The 20572-nt window shown below is 45.2% G+C and overlaps 1 protein-coding gene across 1 annotated transcript in view; it reads right to left on the bottom strand.

Annotated features, from left to right (window-relative positions):
- snd1 (staphylococcal nuclease and tudor domain containing 1) overlaps positions 1-20572 on the bottom strand; it is an 890588-nt gene that overhangs the window by 841190 nt on the left and 28826 nt on the right. The window contains exons 4-8 of the mRNA XM_043713955.2: positions 18306-18387; positions 13942-14102; positions 11969-12060; positions 7736-7894; positions 5435-5541 (exon numbers count right to left, since the gene is read on the bottom strand). Coding sequence (XP_043569890.2) covers positions 5435-5541; positions 7736-7894; positions 11969-12060; positions 13942-14102; positions 18306-18387 — 601 coding nt within the window. The remainder of the gene's footprint in view (positions 1-5434; positions 5542-7735; positions 7895-11968; positions 12061-13941; positions 14103-18305; positions 18388-20572) is intronic.

Raw genomic sequence — 20572 nt, 5'->3', positions numbered from 1 at the left:
AGAGAGAGCGAGCGCGCAGAGAGAGAGCGAGCGCGCAGAGAGAGAGAGAGAGAGCGCAGAGAGAGAGAGACTGCGCAGAGAGAGAGAGAGCGCGCAGAGAGAGAGAGAGCGCGCAGAGAGAGAGAGAGAGCGCAGAGAGAGAGAGAGAGAGCGCAGAGAGAGAGAGAGAGCGCAGAGAGAGAGAGACTGCGCAGAGAGAGAGAGAGCGCGCAGAGAGAGAGAGAGCGCGCAGAGAGAGAGCGAGCGCGCAGAGAGTGAGCGAGCGCGCAGAGAGAGAGCGAGCGCGCAGAGAGAGAGCGAGCGCGCAGAGAGAGAGAGAGAGCGCAGAGAGAGAGAGACTGCGCAGAGAGAGAGAGAGCGCGCAGAGAGAGAGAGAGAGCGCAGAGAGAGAGAGAGCGCAGAGAGAGAGAGAGCGCAGAGAGAGAGAGAGCGCAGAGAGAGAGAGAGCGCAGAGAGAGAGAGAGCGCAGAGAGAGAGAGAGCGCAGAGAGAGAGAGAGCGCAGAGAGAGAGAGAGCGCAGAGAGAGAGAGAGCGCAGAGAGAGAGAGAGCGCAGAGAGAGAGAGAGCGCGCAGAGAGAGAGAGAGCGCGCAGAGAGAGAGCGCGCAGAGAGAGAGCGCGCAGAGAGAGAGAGAGCGCGCAGAGAGAGAGAGAGCGCGCAGAGAGAGAGCGCGCGCAGAGAGAGAGCGCGCGCAGAGAGAGAGAGAGCGCGCAGAGAGAGAGAGAGCGCGCAGAGAGAGAGCGAGCGCGCAGAGAGAGAGCGGCGCGCAGAGAGAGAGCGAGCGCGCAGAGAGAGAGCGAGCGCGCAGAGAGAGAGCGAGCGCGCAGAGAGAGAGCGAGCGCGCAGAGAGAGAGAGAGAGCGCAGAGAGAGAGAGAGAGCGCAGAGAGAGAGAGAGAGCGCAGAGAGAGAGAGAGTGCGCGCAGAGAGAGAGAGAGCGCGCAGAGAGAGAGCGCGCGCAGAGAGAGAGCGCGCGCAGAGAGAGAGAGAGCGCGCAGAGAGAGAGAGAGCGCGCAGAGAGAGAGAGAGCGCGCAGAGAAGAGAGAGAGCGCGCAGAGAGAGAGAGGCGCGCAGAGAGAGAGAGAGCGCGCAGAGAGAGAGAGAGCGCGCAGAGAGAGAGCGAGCGCGCAGAGAGAGAGCGAGCGCGCAGAGAGAGAGAGAGAGCGCGCAGAGAGAGAGAGAGAGCGCAGAGAGAGAGAGAGTGCGCGCAGAGAGAGAGAGAGCGCGCAGAGAGAGAGAGAACGCGCAGAGAGAGCGAGCGCGCAGAGAGAGAGCGAGCGCGCAGAGAGAGAGCGAGCGCGCAGAGAGAGAGCGAGCGCGCAGAGAGAGAGAGAGAGAGCGCAGAGAGAGCGCAGAGAGAGAGAGAGAGCGCAGAGAGAGAGAGAGTGCGCGCAGAGAGAGAGAGAGCGCGCAGAGAGAGAGAGCGCGCGCAGAGAGAGAGAGCGCGCGCAGAGAGAGCGAGCGCGCAGAGAGAGAGCGAGCGCGCAGAGAGAGAGCGACGCGCGCAGAGAGAGAGCGAGCGCGCAGAGAGAGCGAGCGCGCAGAGAGAGAGCGAGCGCGCAGAGAGAGAGCGAGCGCGCAGAGAGAGAGCGAGCGCGCAGAGAGAGAGCGAGCGCGCAGAGAGAGAGCGAGCGCGCAGAGAGAGAGCGAGCGCGCAGAGAGAGAGCGAGCGCGCAGAGAGAGAGCGAGCGCGCAGAGAGAGAGAGAGAGAGCGCAGAGAGAGAGAGACTGCGCAGAGAGAGAGAGAGCGCGCAGAGAGAGAGAGAGCGCGCAGAGAGAGAGAGAGCGCGCAGAGAGAGAGAGAGCGCGCAGAGAGAGAGAGAGCGCGCAGAGAGAGAGCGCAGAGAGAGAGAGAGAGCGCGCAGAGAGAGAGAGAGCGCGCAGCGCAGAGAGAGAGAGAGCGCGCAGAGAGAGAGAGCGCGCGCAGAGAGAGAGAGCGCGCGCAGAGAGAGAGAGCGCGCGGAGAGAGAGAGAGCGCGCGGAGAGAGAGAGAGCGCGCGGAGAGAGAGAGAGCGCGCGGAGAGAGAGAGAGCGCGCAGAGAGAGAGAGAGCGCGCAGAGAGAGAGAGAGCGCGCAGAGAGAGAGAGAGCGCGCAGAGAGAGAGAGAGCGCGCAGAGAGAGAGAGAGCGCGCAGAGAGAGAGAGAGCGCAGAGAGAGAGAGAGTGCGCGCAGAGAGAGAGAGAGCGCGCAGAGAGAGAGAGAGAGCGCGCGCGGAGAGAGAGAGCGCGCGCGGAGAGAGAGAGCGCGCGCGGAGAGAGAGAGCGCGCGCGGAGAGAGAGAGCGCGCGCGGAGAGAGAGAGCGCGCGCGGAGAGAGAGAGCGCGCGCGGAGAGAAGAGAGCGCGCGCGGAGAGAGAGAGCGCGCGCGGAGAGAGAGGGGGCGCGCGGAGAGAGAGGGGGCGCGCGAGAGGGCGAGGGGGCGCGCGAGAGGGCGAGGGGGCGCGCGAGAGGGCGAGGGGGGCGCGCGAGAGGGCGAGGGGGCGCGCGAGAGGGCGAGGGGGCGCGCGATGAGGGCGAGGGGGCGCGCGAGAGGGCGAGGGGGCGCGCGAGAGGGCGAGGGGGCGCGCGAGAGGGCGAGGGGGCGCGCGAGAGGGCGAGGGGGCGCGCGAGAGGGCGAGGGGGCGCGCGAGAGGGCGAGGGGGCGCGCGAGAGGGCGAGGGGGCGCGCGAGAGGGCGAGGGGGCGCGCGAGAGGGCGAGGGGGCGCGCGAGAGGGCGAGGGGGCGCGCGAGAGGGCGAGGGGGCGCGCGAGAGGGCGAGGGGGCGCGCGAGAGGGCGAGGGGGCGCGCGAGAGGGCGAGGGGGCGCGCGAGAGGGCGAGGGGGCGCGCGAGAGGGCGAGGGGGCGCGCGAGAGGGCGAGGGGGCGCGCGAGAGGGCGAGGGGGCGCGCGAGAGGGCGAGGGGGCGCGCGAGAGGGCGAGGGGGCGCGCGAGAGGGCGAGGGGGCGCGCGAGAGGGCGAGGGGGCGCGCGAGAGGGCGAGGGGGCGCGCGAGAGGGCGAGGGGGCGCGCGAGAGGGCGAGGGGGCGCGCGAGAGGGCGAGGGGGCGCGCGAGAGGGCGAGGGGGCGCGCGAGAGGGCGAGGGGGCGCGCGAGAGGGCGAGGGGGCGCGCGAGAGGGCGAGGGGGCGCGCGAGAGGGCGAGGGGGCGCGCGAGAGGGCGAGGGGGCGCGCGAGAGGGCGAGGGGGCGCGCGAGAGGGCGAGGGGGCGCGCGAGAGGGCGAGGGGGCGCGCGAGAGGGCGAGGGGGCGCGCGAGAGGGCGAGGGGGCGCGCGAGAGGGCGAGGGGGCGCGCGAGAGGGCGAGGGGGCGCGCGAGAGGGCGAGGGGGCGCGCGAGAGGGCGAGGGGGCGCGCGAGAGAGAGAGAGAAAAAGAGGGAGAGAGAAAAAGAAGAGGAAAAGAAAAAGAGAGATAAAGAGAAAGAGAGAGAGAGAAAAAAGAAAACGAGAGATAAAGAAAAAAAGTGAGGGAGAGAGAGAGAGAGAGAGAGAGAGAGAGAGGGAGAGAGAGAGAGGGAGAGAGAGAGAGAAAAAAAGAGGCAACATGAGAGAGAGAGCGTGAGTGAATAGTGCTGCTAGAAGATCTGTATCTCCTGATATAGTGGTCATTGAAAGCAAGTATGTCGGTGCAGCAGGTGATGAAGAAAGAAAACAGCATGCTGGCTTTTATAGTGAGGGGATTCAAGTACAGGTACTAGGTTGTCTTGTAGCCATCATACAGGAGTTACTATGTGCAGTCTTGGTTTCCTTATCAGAGGAATGAATCCAACCAGAGCAATTCCTTGGTTGGCAGGACTGACATATTATGACAGAATGGATCAGTTAGATTAACTTGAGTTTAGAAGAACAAGTGGCGACTCAAAAAACCATAAAAATTGAAAAGGACTTGGCATGGTACGCATCGGAAGGAGGTTTCTGGCGCCTGCAAGTTGAGAGTCGAGGGTCACAGTTTAAGAATAATGAGGTAGGCCATTTAGGACTGAAATAAGGAGAAATGTCTTCACCCAGAGAGTGGTGTGCCTCTGGAATACACTGCTGCAGAAATTGGTCCAGGCCAAAACCAGAAGGTGTTAGATTTAGATCTTAGGGGATCAAAGGGTATGGGGGAAAAGCAGGAACAGATTATTGAATTGGTTTATCAAATTGAATGACAGAGGTTCAAAAGGTCCAAATAGCCTTCACCTGCTCCTACTTTCTATGCTTCTATATCCAGACAATACATGGCTTGGAAGGAAACTTGCAGATTGTGTTCCTATGTATCTGCTGCCCTTTTCCAATGATGTGATAGAGCTCACAGGTTTGAGAGATGCAGTAGAAGGAGACTTTGCGAATTAATGCAACGCATCATGTCGACAATGCATTTTTCTCCCACCACTGGTGGAGGAACTGCATGTTTAAGGGTGCTGATCAAGTGGATCATTTTGTCTTGGATGTTGTCAAGTTTTTTTGCATTCATCCAGGCAAGTGGAAACTATTCTATCACACTATCGGCTTGTGTCCTGTAGATGGTGGTCAAGCTTTGGGAAGTAAGAAGGCAATTTATTAATTTGCAATCTCTGACCAGCTGTAACAGCACAGTAGTTATATGGCAGATCGAGTTAAGTTTCTGGTCATTTGCTCACCTTCATGTGTGTTGCACCTGAACATTAACCTCTACTTCACACAAATACAACCCATAAATATTTAATTTATGGAAGGAGAAGAAATAAAAAACCTTAATGATTTTCCACACCGTCTTCCAACCTTACACACCAGGCACCAACTCTGTGAAATAGTCCCACAGACACTGCTCACCTTCATTCAACCTACTCATCCATAGCTGACTATAGAGAAAGCAAATGATACTGCAGAGTTGTTAGGAAAAGTAAAGCACAACAGTTGGGTTTCTTTTATCCAAAATACATTTGTATATGATTCCCAGATAATGTGGCTAATTATTCCCTTCCTAGCCTCTCAAAGACCCAAAACACTTGCAATGGCTTAGTGGTCACTACAGATACATGACCAAAAAAACACATTTAAAACAAGGCACAACTTGGATTGTGACAATTGCCTTCTAAACAAATTTTAGCACAATCGTCTACTCTCATCACCTGTACACTGTGCACACAACTTTAAAACTCCATTTGTTTCTCATCTCACATTTTTCAAATGATGCAATTGTTTGTACAGTGATCAAATGAAGTTTGAAGCAGAAGGGGATGCCAAACATTCTCCCTGCCCAATAGAAATATGGGCCAAAGGCAAGTACACCGAGTTAGAACACAGATCAGCCATGATCTCACTGAATAATGAAACAGGCTCAAGGGGCTGAATGGAACATAGAAACAGGAGTAGATCAATGAATTAAGTGCTCTCAGATAAATTCAGCATTACATTTCTGGCTAGCTCTTTTTGAGCTCCACCTCATATCTTCAAAACCGTAAGTCACACAATGAAACAATTTACCTTTCACTAGCTCTAAGCTTTTCTGGACCCTGTGTATAAACTGCAATCGACCAGTCAACACATCGAGCGAATCCTTCACGAAGCAGCAGCTCGGTTATATTACCATTCTGCGGATGAAATAAGAATTTTACATTTCTTTTTAAACAATAACATAAAACAAAACTTTTTTTCTGGCTTTGCCACCAAATAGAAGAGCAGGCAATTTCTTTTTTTGCCTTTGCTTGATGCAGACTCCTATGCGCCTCCAATTCATCCATAATCCTAATACAAACCAGTAGAATTAAAAGAAGTGGGAGGTTCTGTATTCATTAATTTCAGTCCTTTTAATTGGAACCAGTGCCATTAAATATTAAGCATGCCTGCTCTGCTCTTTTCTAGTAAACATGCATTTTCCCTAATTTTAATCATGCATCATCAATACTTTGAAGCAGATTATTTTTCTCTTTGAAACTAGGTTTTCCCAAATGCCCAAATGGAATAGCTTCAGCTGAGTTTTAATTTGCTTCTCAGTCAACTTCTCTCAGTCTAACATCATACTGGTGCAATCAGCAGAGATATCAAGCAAACATGCACAGCCAGTGCCCTAAAAATGGCTATCCTTGACATAAGTATAAACAAAAGAACTGAATTCAATAGGCATGGGGAGAGTGCTCACTGCCCACAAGATCAATATGCCATCCACCATAAAATGCACTGTAACAACAAACCAAGCTTCCAACACTTCACAAACCCACTAATCCTACTAGTAGAACTCTCAGTGCCTGGATTTGGAACTACAATCACTTGTTCGTTCAGTCAGTAAGTCAAAAACCAAAATTCTTTTCTCAATGGCATTTTGGATGCACCTACAATGGACAGACTTCAGTGGTTCTTGTCAGCATCTCACCAACACCTTCTCAGGAGTATTTAAAGATGAACAACAAATGCTGGCTTTGCCAATGTTCACATTCCAGTAAAGAATTTAAAAAAGAGATTACATATCAAAATATGAAAGAACACAGGTTCACTCCCCATAAAGTTTCACTTAGAAGAGTCCCCAACCTTAGGGGGATTCAGCAAGACAATATACCATGCAAGAGTTAAGGTTTTTAAACAATGGGAAAAAGGGGCATGGTACAAATTCAAACAACAATGCATTCCAATAGTCACCAGAGAAACTGGGTGGTATACAGTGTACACACATTCTTAACTAGTAGATAAAGCAGCCTAGGCTTATAATTTGCACAAGTCAATAAATTGATCATCATATCAAAATTGAATAAAGAGATCTTGGAGGGCAGGTTCATAGCTGCTTCAAAGTGGAGTCACAGGTGGATAGGATAGTGAAGGCGGCATTTGGTATGCTTTCCTTTATTGTCAGAGTATTGAGTACAGGAATTGGGAGGTCATGTTGTGGCTGCACAGGTCATTGGTAAGACCACTGTTGGAATATTGCGTGCAATTCTGGTCTCCTTCTTATCAGTTCAGAAAAGATTTACAAGGATGTTGCCAGGGTTGAAAGATTTGAGCTACAGGGAGAGGCTGAACAGGCTGGGACTGTTTTCCTGGAGGCTGAGGGGTGACCTTATAGAGGTTTACAAAATTATGAGGGGCATGGATCGGGTAAATAGGCAAAGTCTTTTCCCTGGGTCGGGGAGTCCAGAACTAGAGGGCATAGGTTTAGGGTGAGAGGGGAAACATATAAAAGAGACCTAAGGGGTAACCTTTTCACGCAGAGGGTGGTACGTGTATGGAATGAGCTGCCAGAGGATGCGGTGGAAGCTGGTACAATTGCAAGATTTAAGAGGCATTCGGATGGGTATATGAATAGGAAGGGTTTAGAGGGATATGGGCCGGGTGCTGGCAGGTGGGACTAGATTGGGTTGGGATATCTGGTCGGCAAGGATGAGTTGGACCAAAGGGCCTGTTTCCATGCTGTATATCTCTAGGACTCTATAAATATCACTTCAGAGAAGTTGATGGCTTCCACTCAACCATCCAACTAATCCTCAGAAATAGAACACAAGATGCAAGAGATTTCCAGGCATGATAAACAGACATTAAAAATGCAGGCCACCCACACTACAGCAAACCAAATGGTAAATGGTATAGGCTGAAGAATTACCCTGCACCTAATGTTGCATCCTACCAGAAAATATTTGATAAGTAGTACAAAAGGCTGCTTACTCCAATAACATGACGACCTTCTAAAGGCAAGGTACAAGTACAAAAACAAATCTAAATTTTGAAATATCTTGCCCTACATGCATAATACACACACATGAAAACTGCAGTTTCATTCTGTTGTTTGATAAAACTCACGGGATGTAGGATGGTTCCTAGAATTACTTGATTCTGCACACTTTCCAAGATGATCTGGACATCTCTTTGCAGAAGGCGTGATTCAGTAAAAAATTTTGCTTCTGCTGCAAATGGCTCTGGAGTTTCAGTCCCATCAGTTTCACGCTTAAATGTCGGGCACTGCGCAGCCAAATATATAAAATATTAGAAACTTCATGTTTACTAGTAAGTTACCACCCATTGTAGAATAAGCCACACAAAGCTGTTCTTAGTGCAATGAACTATTTGGACTTGGCAGATCCACGCAGCTGTAGCAATAACAATTCTGCAGACATTTCAGTCAAATTACTTTCAGGTAATCCAGAGAGGAATTCTGTATAAATTAATAAAAATAATTTTATCAATTACTTGGGGTCACGAGTTCAAAGTGAGAGGGGAAAGTTTTAGGGGAGATATACGGGAAACGTTCTTCACGCAGAGGGTGGTATGTGCCTGGAATGCGTTGCGGGGGGGGGGGAGAAGAGATGTATCTAGACAGATAGATAAACAGGCAGGAGCAAAAGGATACAGATCCTTAGAAATCAGGCGCCAGATTTAGTTAGAGGATCTGGATCGGTGCAGGCTTGGAGGGCCAAAGGTCTGTTCCTGTGCTGTAAGGTTCTTTGTTCTTTCTTTATAAAGATGGGCTACATTACAGACATTGAGAGTTGCCAGTTTATCTCCGCTCGTATTTCTGAGATAGAGCATTGCAACTTTAAGCATATTAGCTCGGAAGGCACTCCAGTACAGTGCATTGATAGTGTGAGAAATGCTGCTTTACAGATGATACATGAGATAGGTCTATCTGCACCTTCAGGTAGGCATTAAACATTGCAAAAGGATAGATAACGAGACTAATATTGTGAAATTATTAAATGAGTCAAAAGGCACGGAGAAAGAATCACTCAACCCAAAACATTTACTCTGATTTCTCTCCACAGATGCTGCTAGACCTGCGAGCTTTTCCAGCAATTTCAGTTTTTGTAGCCTAAACCATTTACTTAATATAGTGTTTTTTTCAAACATCTAAAAATGGTTATGACGCAAAAGGCCATTCAGCCCATAGAATCTGGGTCGATGCAAGAGCAATTCACCTCGTATGTAAGAACATGAACAGAAAAAAGCACAGGCTATTCAATCCCTCAAGCCTGTCACGCATTCTATGATCATTGCCAACATGATACTCACCTCTTCAGATAATGATCCAATTGATTCCCTGCTGATGCACTCTATTGAATTTACCAGATTCTAATCACTTAATGCACTTTTTTTTTCATATCACCATTGATTATTTTGCCAATGACCTTAAATCTCTGGTTCATCATTCCAGCAAAAGGGATTTTTTCTGATCTACTTTATCCAGATCAGAAAAGTCGTGAAATTATAATCCATTAGGTTTATTTGAAATCACATGCTTTCAGAGTGCTGCTCCTTCCTCAGGTGAAGTGGAGGGAAGCACACAGATACAAAATTTAAGTGGAGAGATCAAAACATTGTACAAATGGTGTGGGTAGAATGTCAACAGGCTGAATAACAAATCTTTGCAGGTGATCAAAAGTGTCAGATGGTGTAGGTAAAGTGACAACAGCTGAATATCAAGTGAAGGGATCACCCACAATGACCTTTGTCTGGGTGATGCGAGAATTGACCCTAGAAAAATAACCAAGGAGTCCACATTTATGCCCGTTGAACAACACATCATGAAGTACTTTTGAGTAACCTGGCCAATTTGATTGTTTTTTTTTCCTTTAAAAGACAAATGAGCATATACAGTTATAGGAACGGGGATGGAAACAATTATTTCAGTTTAAAGCACAGACATTTATCAGCTTACCATGTCGCTTAATTTTTTTTTCTCTGCTAATGTTATCTTGTATTTAATAAATTGTTATTATAAAATCAGTATCTGAAAATTAATTATTCACAATGCCTGGGATTAATTATTCAAAAGTCTGGTTAGGAACCATTACATTGACTATTTGAGGGTCTTCAATCGTTTAATTTTACCGTGTTATAAATACAGAAGTAGAAAAGCTGATTTGGTTCAGCTGTTTGTGTCGTGACATCACCAAAATCTTGAATATTCCACTGCATTTCATCTCAAAATTCTCTTCTCTAGAGAGAACTTCCCCAGACCCTCCAATTTAAGTCCCTCAACTCTGGAAGGATTCTTGTGAATCTCTTCTGTGCCCTCTAATGACTTTATCTCATTCCTAATGTGAAGCCCCAAAACTAGGCAAATTATTCCAGTTGAGCTGAACCAGTGTTTTTAATAGAGGCGAAACATTATAAGCAGGGTCAGGAAGTTAAGTTCAGGTTACCATATGCTTTATTAACCATACTCTTAACCTGTCTTGCTTTTTGAGGTTCAGGTACATTGTTGGACAAACCGGGAACTCTTTTCATTCAATCCTGCAATAATTTACCAAAGTATTGAATAGTGCAATGTAAAAGGGTTTTATTCCATTATCAGGTCATCCTAAGCCTTGGGAGTGCTTAATGATGACAGTGGCAACTAGAAATGAAAAAGACAATAACAGGGAAACTATGGTAGAACTTATACAGTTAATGGTAGGGTCCTTTTGAAGGGGGGGGGGGGGGGTCCTGAACAAAGTTCAAAGGATGCAGGTGCATAATTCCTTGAAAGTGGAGTCGCAGGTGGATGGTGGTGAAGGCAGCATTTGTCTTTATTGTTAGAACACAGAGTTTGGAATTGGGATGGCATATTGCAGCAGTACAGGATATTGATGAGGCCACTTCCACAATATTGCATACAATTCTGGTTGCCCTTCTTCAGAAAAAGGCATTATTAAATTTGAGAGGGCTCAGAAAAGATTTACAAGGGTGTTTCCGGGACAGCAAGGTTGGAGTTACAGAGAGAGGCTGAATAGGTTGGGGCTATTTTCACGAGTGGAGATGGAGGTTTATAAAATCATGACAGGCATGAATAGGGTGAATATATCCATAGTCTTTTTCCAGTAGTGGGGGAGTCCAAAACTAGAGGGCATAGGTTTAAGGTGAGATGAAAAAGATTTTTAAAAAAGGATCAGAGTGGTAACTTTTTCACACAGAGGATGATGCGTGAATTAAACGGAGTGCCAGAGGAAGTGGTGGAAGCTGTACAATTAAAAGGCATCTTAATTGGTTACATGACCAGGAAGGGTTTCAAAGGATATGGGCCAAATGCTGGCAAATGGGACTAGGTGAGATTGGGATCTCTGGTTAGTGCAAACAAATTGGATCAGAGGGTCTGTTTCCATATTGTATGACGCTATAACTCAAAGTCTCTTGAATGGGATTAAATATAACTTCTGCCAGAAATCTACAAATGTGGAGATGATACTGACCCTCACTTCATAATTCAGCTTAAACTGTTCAATTTTGAGGAAATTACACTCCCATGACAAGCAACAAAAAATAATTCTCCCAAGTCACTTGGGTAATGTGTGCAATAACTGATCTCCACTATTCACTGAGTCACTGGGGCAGATATGTGCTATGCCAAATTTTATGATAGGTAAAGTTTGTCTCATACGATTTAACCATCTCGACTATCAAAAGTCGAATTAAGAAGAAAACCACAAATAGAATTTTGAAACAACAAAGGATTTTTTTAATGCATAAGTGAACAGGAAAACTAAAAGCCCATAGAAATGTTGGACTTATTACTGAATGTTATACATAAGGAAGATAGAGACTTTTCTACCAAAAGATCTTTTAATTTAACCTGAGCTTCACCATTTCCCAGTTCTTTGCTTTGTCAGGTAACAATCAATTAAAACAGAAAGTGTTGCAAATCCTTAACACATTAAGAAGCAACTGTGGAATGAGGCAGAGTTAATGTCAATAATAATTCATTTGAACAGATTTAAGTTAGCTATGAGGTAATCAACATGAAATGTTGATTCAGTTTTAGTGTTCCACTATATTTCCAGCATTTTCAGCTTCCCTGACATTACTAGTAGTTGAGGTATTTTACATTTGACGTGCAGGTGCTATGAATAACAATGTTTCAGGATGCTGACATTCTAAAGCAATAACTGACTTGAAAATTACCAACCATTTGGTAATCATGGGACTGATAGAGAAATCACTAAGCTCTACAGTGAACTTAGAACCTCCATGTCCTGGTTGGAAATAAACCGAACCTGCAAGTGTGGCAAATCAATACAGTTATAAATGAAATGCAACAGAAATCTCGTTATGTAAATGTACCTTAACACCAGAAAGCATAACTGTCACCAGGTAGTAGTCAGGCAGCAACAAAGCTCTCACAACACTCCCATCTCGCACATGCTCAATGACAGCTATACAAGAAAAGAAAAAGAAATCAGTTTACATCCTTTGAAAGACGGCACAAGATAAACTTGTATTAATTTGACATCTTTACTATGGAAAGGGATGTTTTCTCAAGACGACAAAGTGGAGCTCAAACAGACCCCAAGCCAAGAAATTAGCATTAAAAAGGTTGAAAGAAGTTAACTGACAAAAAGAATCAAGTGCTCCTTGAGTGTTTATCCCAAGGTAGCTTATCGCTCTATCAATCTATAAAGAGAGATTGGGAAAGTCACAAGAAGACAGAACCACAGCAAGGGAGGCTTGATAAGGTTGAAAAGGATGAGTACAATAATTACAAATGAAATTCAAAATGTAAATTATCAAACTTAACACTGTGACACTAAAATACAGGTAGCAATAAGAGAAAAATAGATGGGATTGACAATCAGAACATTTTGTTGGTTGCACTTTGAATTGGAAGCTGCGATAGCAAATGGAGCCCATGACTTAGCATTGGAGACTAGAATTGACAAAATCATAACGGAATGAGGCAAGTCTGTTTGGGGGGGGGGATACCCTTTGGAGAGTCAGTATGGACTTGTTGGGCCAAATGGCCTGTTTCCACACTGTAGGAATTCTATGATTCTTTTATGAATTTTGTAGGAAAAAGGGTAGCGAGAGCAAGAGATGGGTCCCATGGACAGAATGAATTTTGAGAGTTTGTGAAAGGAAAACACAGAGGAAGGCATGAGTTCAGGCTAGGAAAAGTGCAACTGGAGAGGAAGTTGACCCAGTAAACAAGTGGAAAGAGGAACATGGAGGGGGCAGTTGATTAGTTCATTTCAAATCTTAGTGACGAAGTAGTACAGCAATCGCTCAAAATTATTGTTACTGGAAACGAGGGAGAAGTAACTGTGCAGAATACATGCTCAAAAGAAACTGACATTCCCCCTTGTAATATAGCTTCAGTAATTTCAACTCCATTACATATTGGTCCAACTGCACGATAAAACTATGAAATGATAAAACAGCTAAAACAAAGCAAAGTTCTGTATAATTTATTAGGACTCAATTTCAAAACTTCATCCAAGTCCAGTTTTTAAAACATTTAATAAAAGGAGGTGACCAATAATTGAGCATTGCAATTCCAAGAGAGCTTCTGTACAAAAAGGACATAGATTCAGCATAAAATCAAAAACAAAGACAGGAATCATTCTTGTCTGCACTGGCCGTTAAAAGAGATATCCAATTATTCTAACACCCCCACTGCTTCCCTCAAAGCCTTACAATCTTCAATACAGTGTATTTATTCGTTCTAGAAAATAACTGTCTACTTCATCCACCCTTTCTGGTGTTGCACTCTAAAATCAACTCACTTCATTACTTTATCAAAAACCTTCATGACTTTGAACATCCCTATCAAATCTAAGGAGAACAATCCCAGCCTCTTCAACTGAGTTGGAGAAACAGCCATAAACCAGCTTCACAACAAATGATAAAACATCCACCTGCAGCCAAAAAGGTGGCTAGGTGAGCTTCTCCATAATCCCATTTAGCTACTGCTGCAGTAAGAGCTTCTACTACATGGCAAACAAGAAAAACCCATGTAATGACTCATATCCTTTGGGAAAAGCAATTAGCTTCAACCAAGTGTCACCTCAAAGCTGCTTTTGGGCATTTATTGCATAAGAGAGGAATCTCAGCTGCTGAGACAGATCCCATCACTGTTTTTGTTTTGTCAGTCTTTCAAACCAAAGACCTATAACAACAGAAAGCATCTTTTGTAAAGTTTAAAATATCACCAATTTGGTAATTAACTGTGACTTACCAAATACAGACATCAGTAATTGAGTACACAGGATGAAGCATCAAAACTTACACAGTTGGAAGAGTTAACCTCATTCACTAACCATTAACTGGTTTTTGATGATTAGAATCCACAAAATGACGAGGATTTTCAATAGTATACTTCAGATCTCGAATGGTATGTGAACTGCCTCCATCACTCCACATTCCTTTCTTCGCTGCTTTTGCTTGCTCCTCGAGTTCACAAAGTCTGGCTTGCTCAGGACTAAGAAAAATTTAATAGAATTAGCAGATGCAGGCTCAGGAAAGTAGAACTTCAGGCAAAATTTAGTCTACCATTTGCCTCTTAGGCCTCTGCTAACACTGAATGTTAAACAGAATCAATATGATTAAGCTTTTCTTGCACTTGATGGCTCAGGTTCTGAGTTCATGCCTGACCCAAGAGCCAGGAACACAAGATCCGGCCTGTCTTTCCAATAAGGTACAGATGGCAAGCTACATTCCCAGAAACACTTATTCATATAATAAGTTAAAATGAGCCACAGTCGGTCCCCTCAGGTGGCTATAATAAAACACCTGCCATTTTGAGGTGTGGAGAGGCTCATTTGAAGCGTAAGCACCAGCAGAGACTAGATGAGCCAAATGGTCAGCTTTTATGCTCAATTCTATGTAACTTGAAGATCTTCCCTGCATCAACCAATGTTGGGAATTCATTAGGAGGAAACTTTGCCACAAATACATACCCTATTATTGCAGGACAATACATATTTCCTGATGTTCTGTATGTTATAACCCAAGGATTTTCCAAGATAGTTGCACCAGAAAACCACTGAATATAATGCAAAACAGGACAATGTTTAAAAGACTAATAAATTGCCCTTTGGTTTTTGAAATAACTGCAAAGGCCGGTATCCCCTTACCCAGTCATCCTTTGTTTACTTGTGCTCAGTACACTGGCTGTGGCCAGCCAGCTTGAAGTCAGTCACATGAACGGAGGAGATTCAAGTCCCTTTTTTTTGTCCTTAAAATAATCCCACACACTACTGCCAAATAATAGTAGCACTTATTTCTCCCTAGCACCAACGTCACGTGTGTGTAGTTGTAGGACACAGTGAAGAAACATTGAGTACAGAAAACTTTATTCATATCCCACCGCTAGAAAGAAAAAGCACCCAAGTGGCCAGTGACGAGGGTAGGGCTTAAATGAAAATCGAATTGGAGGGGAAATAAAACACTCGACCCACCACAGTGCCCACCTCTCCTGAAAACTCAAGGGTATTGGTAGACACTGCAAGCTCCTTCTCCAGGGACACCCAGGCCCGAACGTAACCATGGAAGAGAGGCAGGCAATTGGCCATAATGACCCCCCCCAACACAGCCCACAGTCTGAACCTGTTTATGGCCAGCCTGGCCAGGCCCAGGAGCAGATCCAGGAGGAGATCCTCTGACCTGGCCTCCCCACTCTGCAATGGGTACCAAATATCAGGGGCTGAAGTGGAACCAAAAACATAAAAGATGATCCTTAAGAAAACCAAAAAGTAAGTGCATATGCCCACACCCCATATATACATGGACCATGGACTCCACAGCACCACAGAACAAGCAGTTGGGCTGGGTGCCCATGAACTACCGCAATCTACAATTGCACGTGACTGTTGTGTGCAACACCCTCCACCTCAGATCACCAAGTGAAGGGGGAAGAACTCCCATGTAGAGAGCCTTCCACTGGGGATCCCCACCTCCAGGTGGCAAGTGGGCAGGCCAACCTGTGTCCAGGCGGAGGATAAAGGAGAAGAGATGAGTGGTGTGCTGTAGCAGTCAGTACAGGGCCCACTGTTTCACATTCCTATGGGACACAACTCTAAAACAACAAAGGCAGCTCAGGTTGAGAGGCACAGGCTCCCACAGGACATAACTGAGGCCAATGTCATTTCATCCAGTCAGGGATACGCGCAGACGGGATTCCATCGCACACCTGAGTGTCCTCCGACTGGTGAACGATGTCGGGTCTGAGCACTGCCATTTTCAGGCATTGAATGGTTGGACAGGAATTGCTGATTGGGGTTGTTAACCCAGGCCAATCAAGGACCGCATTCAAAAAGGTCCACCTGTTTCCAATCACTACAGTTTTCTAAATGCTGAACATATTTCTTGCCCTTCTTTGCACTCAGGTTTTAAGCAGGTATGTCAAACTTAGTTGCTGGAAATCACAGATCATGCACTCTTTGGCCTAATAGGGGAACTGAAAGCAAGTTAGCAGTAGTGGTGAGTCAGAGTCATGGAGATGTACAGCATGGAAACAGACCCCTCGGTCTAACCCGTCCATGCCGACCAGATATCCCAACCCAATCTAGTCCCATCTGCCAGCACCTGGACCATATCCCCCCAAATCCTTCCTATTCATATACCCATCCAAATGCCTCTTAAATCTTGCAATTGTACCAGCCTCCACCACTTCCTCTGGCAGCTCATTCCATACACGTACCACCCTCTGCGTGAAAAGGTTGCCCCTTAGGTCTCTTTTATATCTTTCCCCTCTCACCCTAAACCTATGCCCTCTAGTTCTGGACTCCCCAAACCCAGGGAAAAGACTTTGTCTATTTAGCCTATCCATGCCCCTCAATTTTGTAAACCTCTATAAAAGGTCATCCCTCAGCCTCAGACGCTCCATGGAAAACAGCACCAGCCTGTTCAGCCTCTCCCTGGAGCTCAAATCCTCCAACCTTGGCAACATCCTCAAATCTTTTCTGAACCCTTTCAAGTTTCACAACATCTTTCCGATAGGAAGGAGACCAGAACTGCATGCAATATGCCAACAGTGGCCTAACCAATGTTTTGTACAGCCGCAACATGACCTCCCAACTCCTGTACTCAATACTCTGACCAATAAAGGAAAGCATACCAAACGCCCTCTTCACTATCATATCTACCTGCGAATCCATTTTCAAGGAGCTATGAACCTGAACTTCAAGGTCTCTTTGTTCAGCAACACTCCCTAGGACCTTACCATTAAGTGTATAAGTCCTGCTAAGATTTGCTTTCCCAAAATGCAGCACCTTGCATTCATCTGAATTAAACTCCATCTGCCACTTCTCAGCCCATTGGCCCATCTGGTCCAGATCCTGTTGTAATCGGAGGTAACCTTCTTCACTATCCACTACACCTCCAATTTTGGTGTCATCTGCAAACTTACTAACTGTACCTCTTATGCTCGCATCCAAATCATTTATGTAAATGACAAAAAGTGGCAGGTGGGAATGTGACCCTGCAGCTGGACAGAAGGAAATGCAAGGTGACAATGGTACAGAGGTTAGGAAGTGGGGAAGAGATGGTAGTGGATTGAAGAGTGGGGGAACAAATGTCAAGACAAACCCCACTTTCAAGTGCTACTCAAAGCTCAAGTGGGAGATAAAATGCAATCTGCCTTGGCCAAGTTACTCCAATAACCAAACAGCCAATTAACACACACTGCCTTGACTCTTACAATTAAATAACAGTTGATTGAGATTCCAAAGGGGTCTATACACTTATTGCACTGCATCTTAAAGGTGGAAGTCTTGCATCAAACTGGAAGAGAGAAAATTAGAAGGTGAGACAAAGTCATCAGGCTGCAATGTTGTGCAACACCGGTGGTGGATGCTGAACTGATCCTTACCCCACACCATCAATTTCCTGTATAGTGAGGTTTCCAATTTCAGCAAAATCATTAGAGATGACATATTCCTACAGGAACAGGGAAAGTCATCATCACATGAGACAAGCTACACACTGTCAAATATTTGAGATCATATCAATACTCTCAGCAACAAAGTTGCAGATCAGTGATAGGGTGTTGCAGATTATTACAGACAGAATTAGCAAATGAGAGCTAACCAGGAGTTCTTCCATCAATCTGATTTTGAAATCTAATGGTCCCCTCAAATGATCCCCTCAGAGTCAAAAGGCAGCAAAATAGAATTACCAACATAAATATATGTATACTCTATTGTTTCCATTCAAGTTTAAAAGAGATCTCAGCAAGCTTTAATTTACAAGGGGTTCCAACTTGGTCAGTCTCAGAGATCAAGGGATATTAATGCTGTTAGATCCCATAGGTTGCAGCCAGAAAAAAATGAACCTGGCGTGAACTGGGATGCAGTGGTAATGATAGGGGGATCACTGTTACAGCAGTGTCAACACATTTTATCTTCTCCACAACTCAACACCTAGAATTTCCAATGCAACCATATTCAGCATGACGTTCATCAACCCAAAAACAAAACATATTTGGAGAAAGGACAAAAGCTAAACTGAGGGGCTAGGTTGGCATTTCAAGCCAATGGTCATCATATCATTGTTTTGTTTTAATCTTGTCCCTGGTAAGTTAGCACATTTGAAGGTCGCTATAAATTATGGAGGAGAAGAAAATTACAGAAGATATTTTCAATTCCTTCCAATTCAAAATTTCTTTTAAAAAAAAAACACTTACTTTGTTCCTCGAATCCCTTCCCGACGAACTGAAACCAGTCCCTCAGCTAGCAATGATTCTGCAATGTTCTCCCCAGTTGTATCTGAATTACCAGAAGAATTACATTAGAGGATGAGTTATAGCCCAGTGATTCAGAAAACACAAAACAGTAATCGAGAAACCAAGTAACAGTCTTGCATGAAGATTCAATCAGAAATGAGATGAAGCAGTTAATACAATCAGAAATTTCTAGATTGGGTTGCTTGAGTTAAAGGTTACAATACATCGATTAAGATGGGTGTGTGGGAAGAACTGATTATGTGCCAAATGGCCAACGATTGTTTATGCTGTTATTCCAAGTAAACAGACTTATAAAACAAATCTACTTTTGTATCAAGTGCCATAGTAATAAATTTTAAAACTTTTGTATCTGGAATCTATCAATGAAGCAACAAAGCTACATCTAACAACTGATCCGCATAATAAACTCAAGTATAGCAGACACCTTGAAACTAGAAACAGTAAATGAGATAATTCAAGAATTCCAACCACACACTATACCACAAAACTGAAACTCAGTGAACACCAAATATCAAAACTTTAAAAGCCACGCAGTTTTCCATCTGGAGAAAAGGCAAGAAAATTATAGTGCATTAAATCAGCAACAAAACCAGAAAAATTGTGATGTATGCTCAATGGGTAAGTGGAGTTGACAAAAGCCAAGACACACTGTCCAGGTAAATTGGAACCTGGGACAGAAGGCAGACATTTAAACTAGGAACAAAGGATTTCCCTGGCCATTGCGCATATGCTTGGAGTGCATGAAAACTAGCATGGTGTCTGCTCTCCAATTTTTTCTATTTTTAAAACAAAAATTGTGCTCAATGAGATCCTCAGTCTCAAACAGAAAGATCCACACCAGAAATATTGAATTTAATGTCTGTAATAGTACCATATTAGCATGTTTCCAGCAGTTCATTTTTTTTAAACCTGCCTTTTTATATATAATTCTGTCTCTGTCTTAATCAGATTCAGAGGTTGATTAGAGATTAAGAATGCACTTAGCATGCTTGCCTTCAATGCTCAGTCCTCTTGAGTATAGGAGCTGGGGCGCCATGTTGAGGCTGTACTGGACATTGGTGAGGCCTTTTCTGGAGTACTATGTGCAGTATAGTCATCCCCCTTACAGGAAGGGCATTCTTAAATTGGAGAAGGTTCAGAAAAGATTTACCAATACGTTGCCAGAAATGGAAGGTGTGAGATATAAAAACAGATTGGAAAGACTGCAGCTTTTTTTCACTGGAGGGTAGGAGATCCACAGGTGATTTAATTGGAGATTTATAAACTCAAGAGGGGCATAGTTAAGGTGAATGACCAGGGTTTTTTCCCCCTAGGGTGAGGCAATTCAAACTTAGGGGGCATACTTTTAAGGTGAGAGAAGGAAGATTTAAAAAGGACATGAGGGGCAACATTTTTTTTTGGGTTTGTGCTTGAAACGAACTGCCAGAGAAAGTGGTGAATGCAAGTACAGTTACACAATTTAAAAGCTACTTGGATAGGAAAGGTTTGGATGCCAATGGGCCAAGTGCAGGCAGGCGTGACTAGTTTAGTTTGGGAACATGCTCGGCATGAATTGAATGGACCAAAGGGTCTGTTTCTATGCTGTATGACTATGATTGCTACAAGGAAACTTTTGTACCATGTACGGTTTGTTTTAGGAAAATAGGACTAAGAGTAGGTCACTCAGCATGGAGCTGCAAAGCTGCTCCTCAGACAAATTACTACACTGAGGAGAAAACTTTCAGCATCTAGCCTTTGCTTTGGGGTAACAATATTATTATAGCAACTCAAGTAAAATAGACCATAATTTTTTTATGTCATCTGAAATAGGAACTTATTTCTTTAAATGGCACAGGTTTATTTTTAAATAAACTATATTGCAGTTTCAACAGAAATATCAGGTTGAACAAAGCATCAATGCATTAATCTTTTAGGCTCCAGTGATACCCTTTTTACTTGTTCATTCATGGGATAGGGACATCACTGGCTGGGCAACAATTATTGCTCATCTCCAGTTATCCTGTAAAAGGTTGTGGTGAGCTGAGTTCTTGAACTGCACCTACTATGCTGTTGAGTTTGAAGCTTTTGATTTGATGAAGGAACATTGCCACAGTTCCAATGAGGATGGCATGTGGTCTGGAGGCGAACTTGCAAGTAGTGTGGTCTGATATACCTGCCACTCTTTTCTTTCTAAACAATAAAGCTATTGAGCTTAGAAGGAGTGCATC

This window comes from Chiloscyllium plagiosum, unplaced genomic scaffold, assembly GCF_037043375.1.
Source record: "Chiloscyllium plagiosum isolate Xiang-an unplaced genomic scaffold, Cpla_swu_hap1 HiC_scaffold_23, whole genome shotgun sequence".
Taxonomy (NCBI): Eukaryota; Metazoa; Chordata; class Chondrichthyes; order Orectolobiformes; family Hemiscylliidae; genus Chiloscyllium; species Chiloscyllium plagiosum.
The sequence above is the reverse complement of the archived record's forward strand: the minus strand, read 5'-3'. Positions and strand labels throughout refer to the sequence as shown.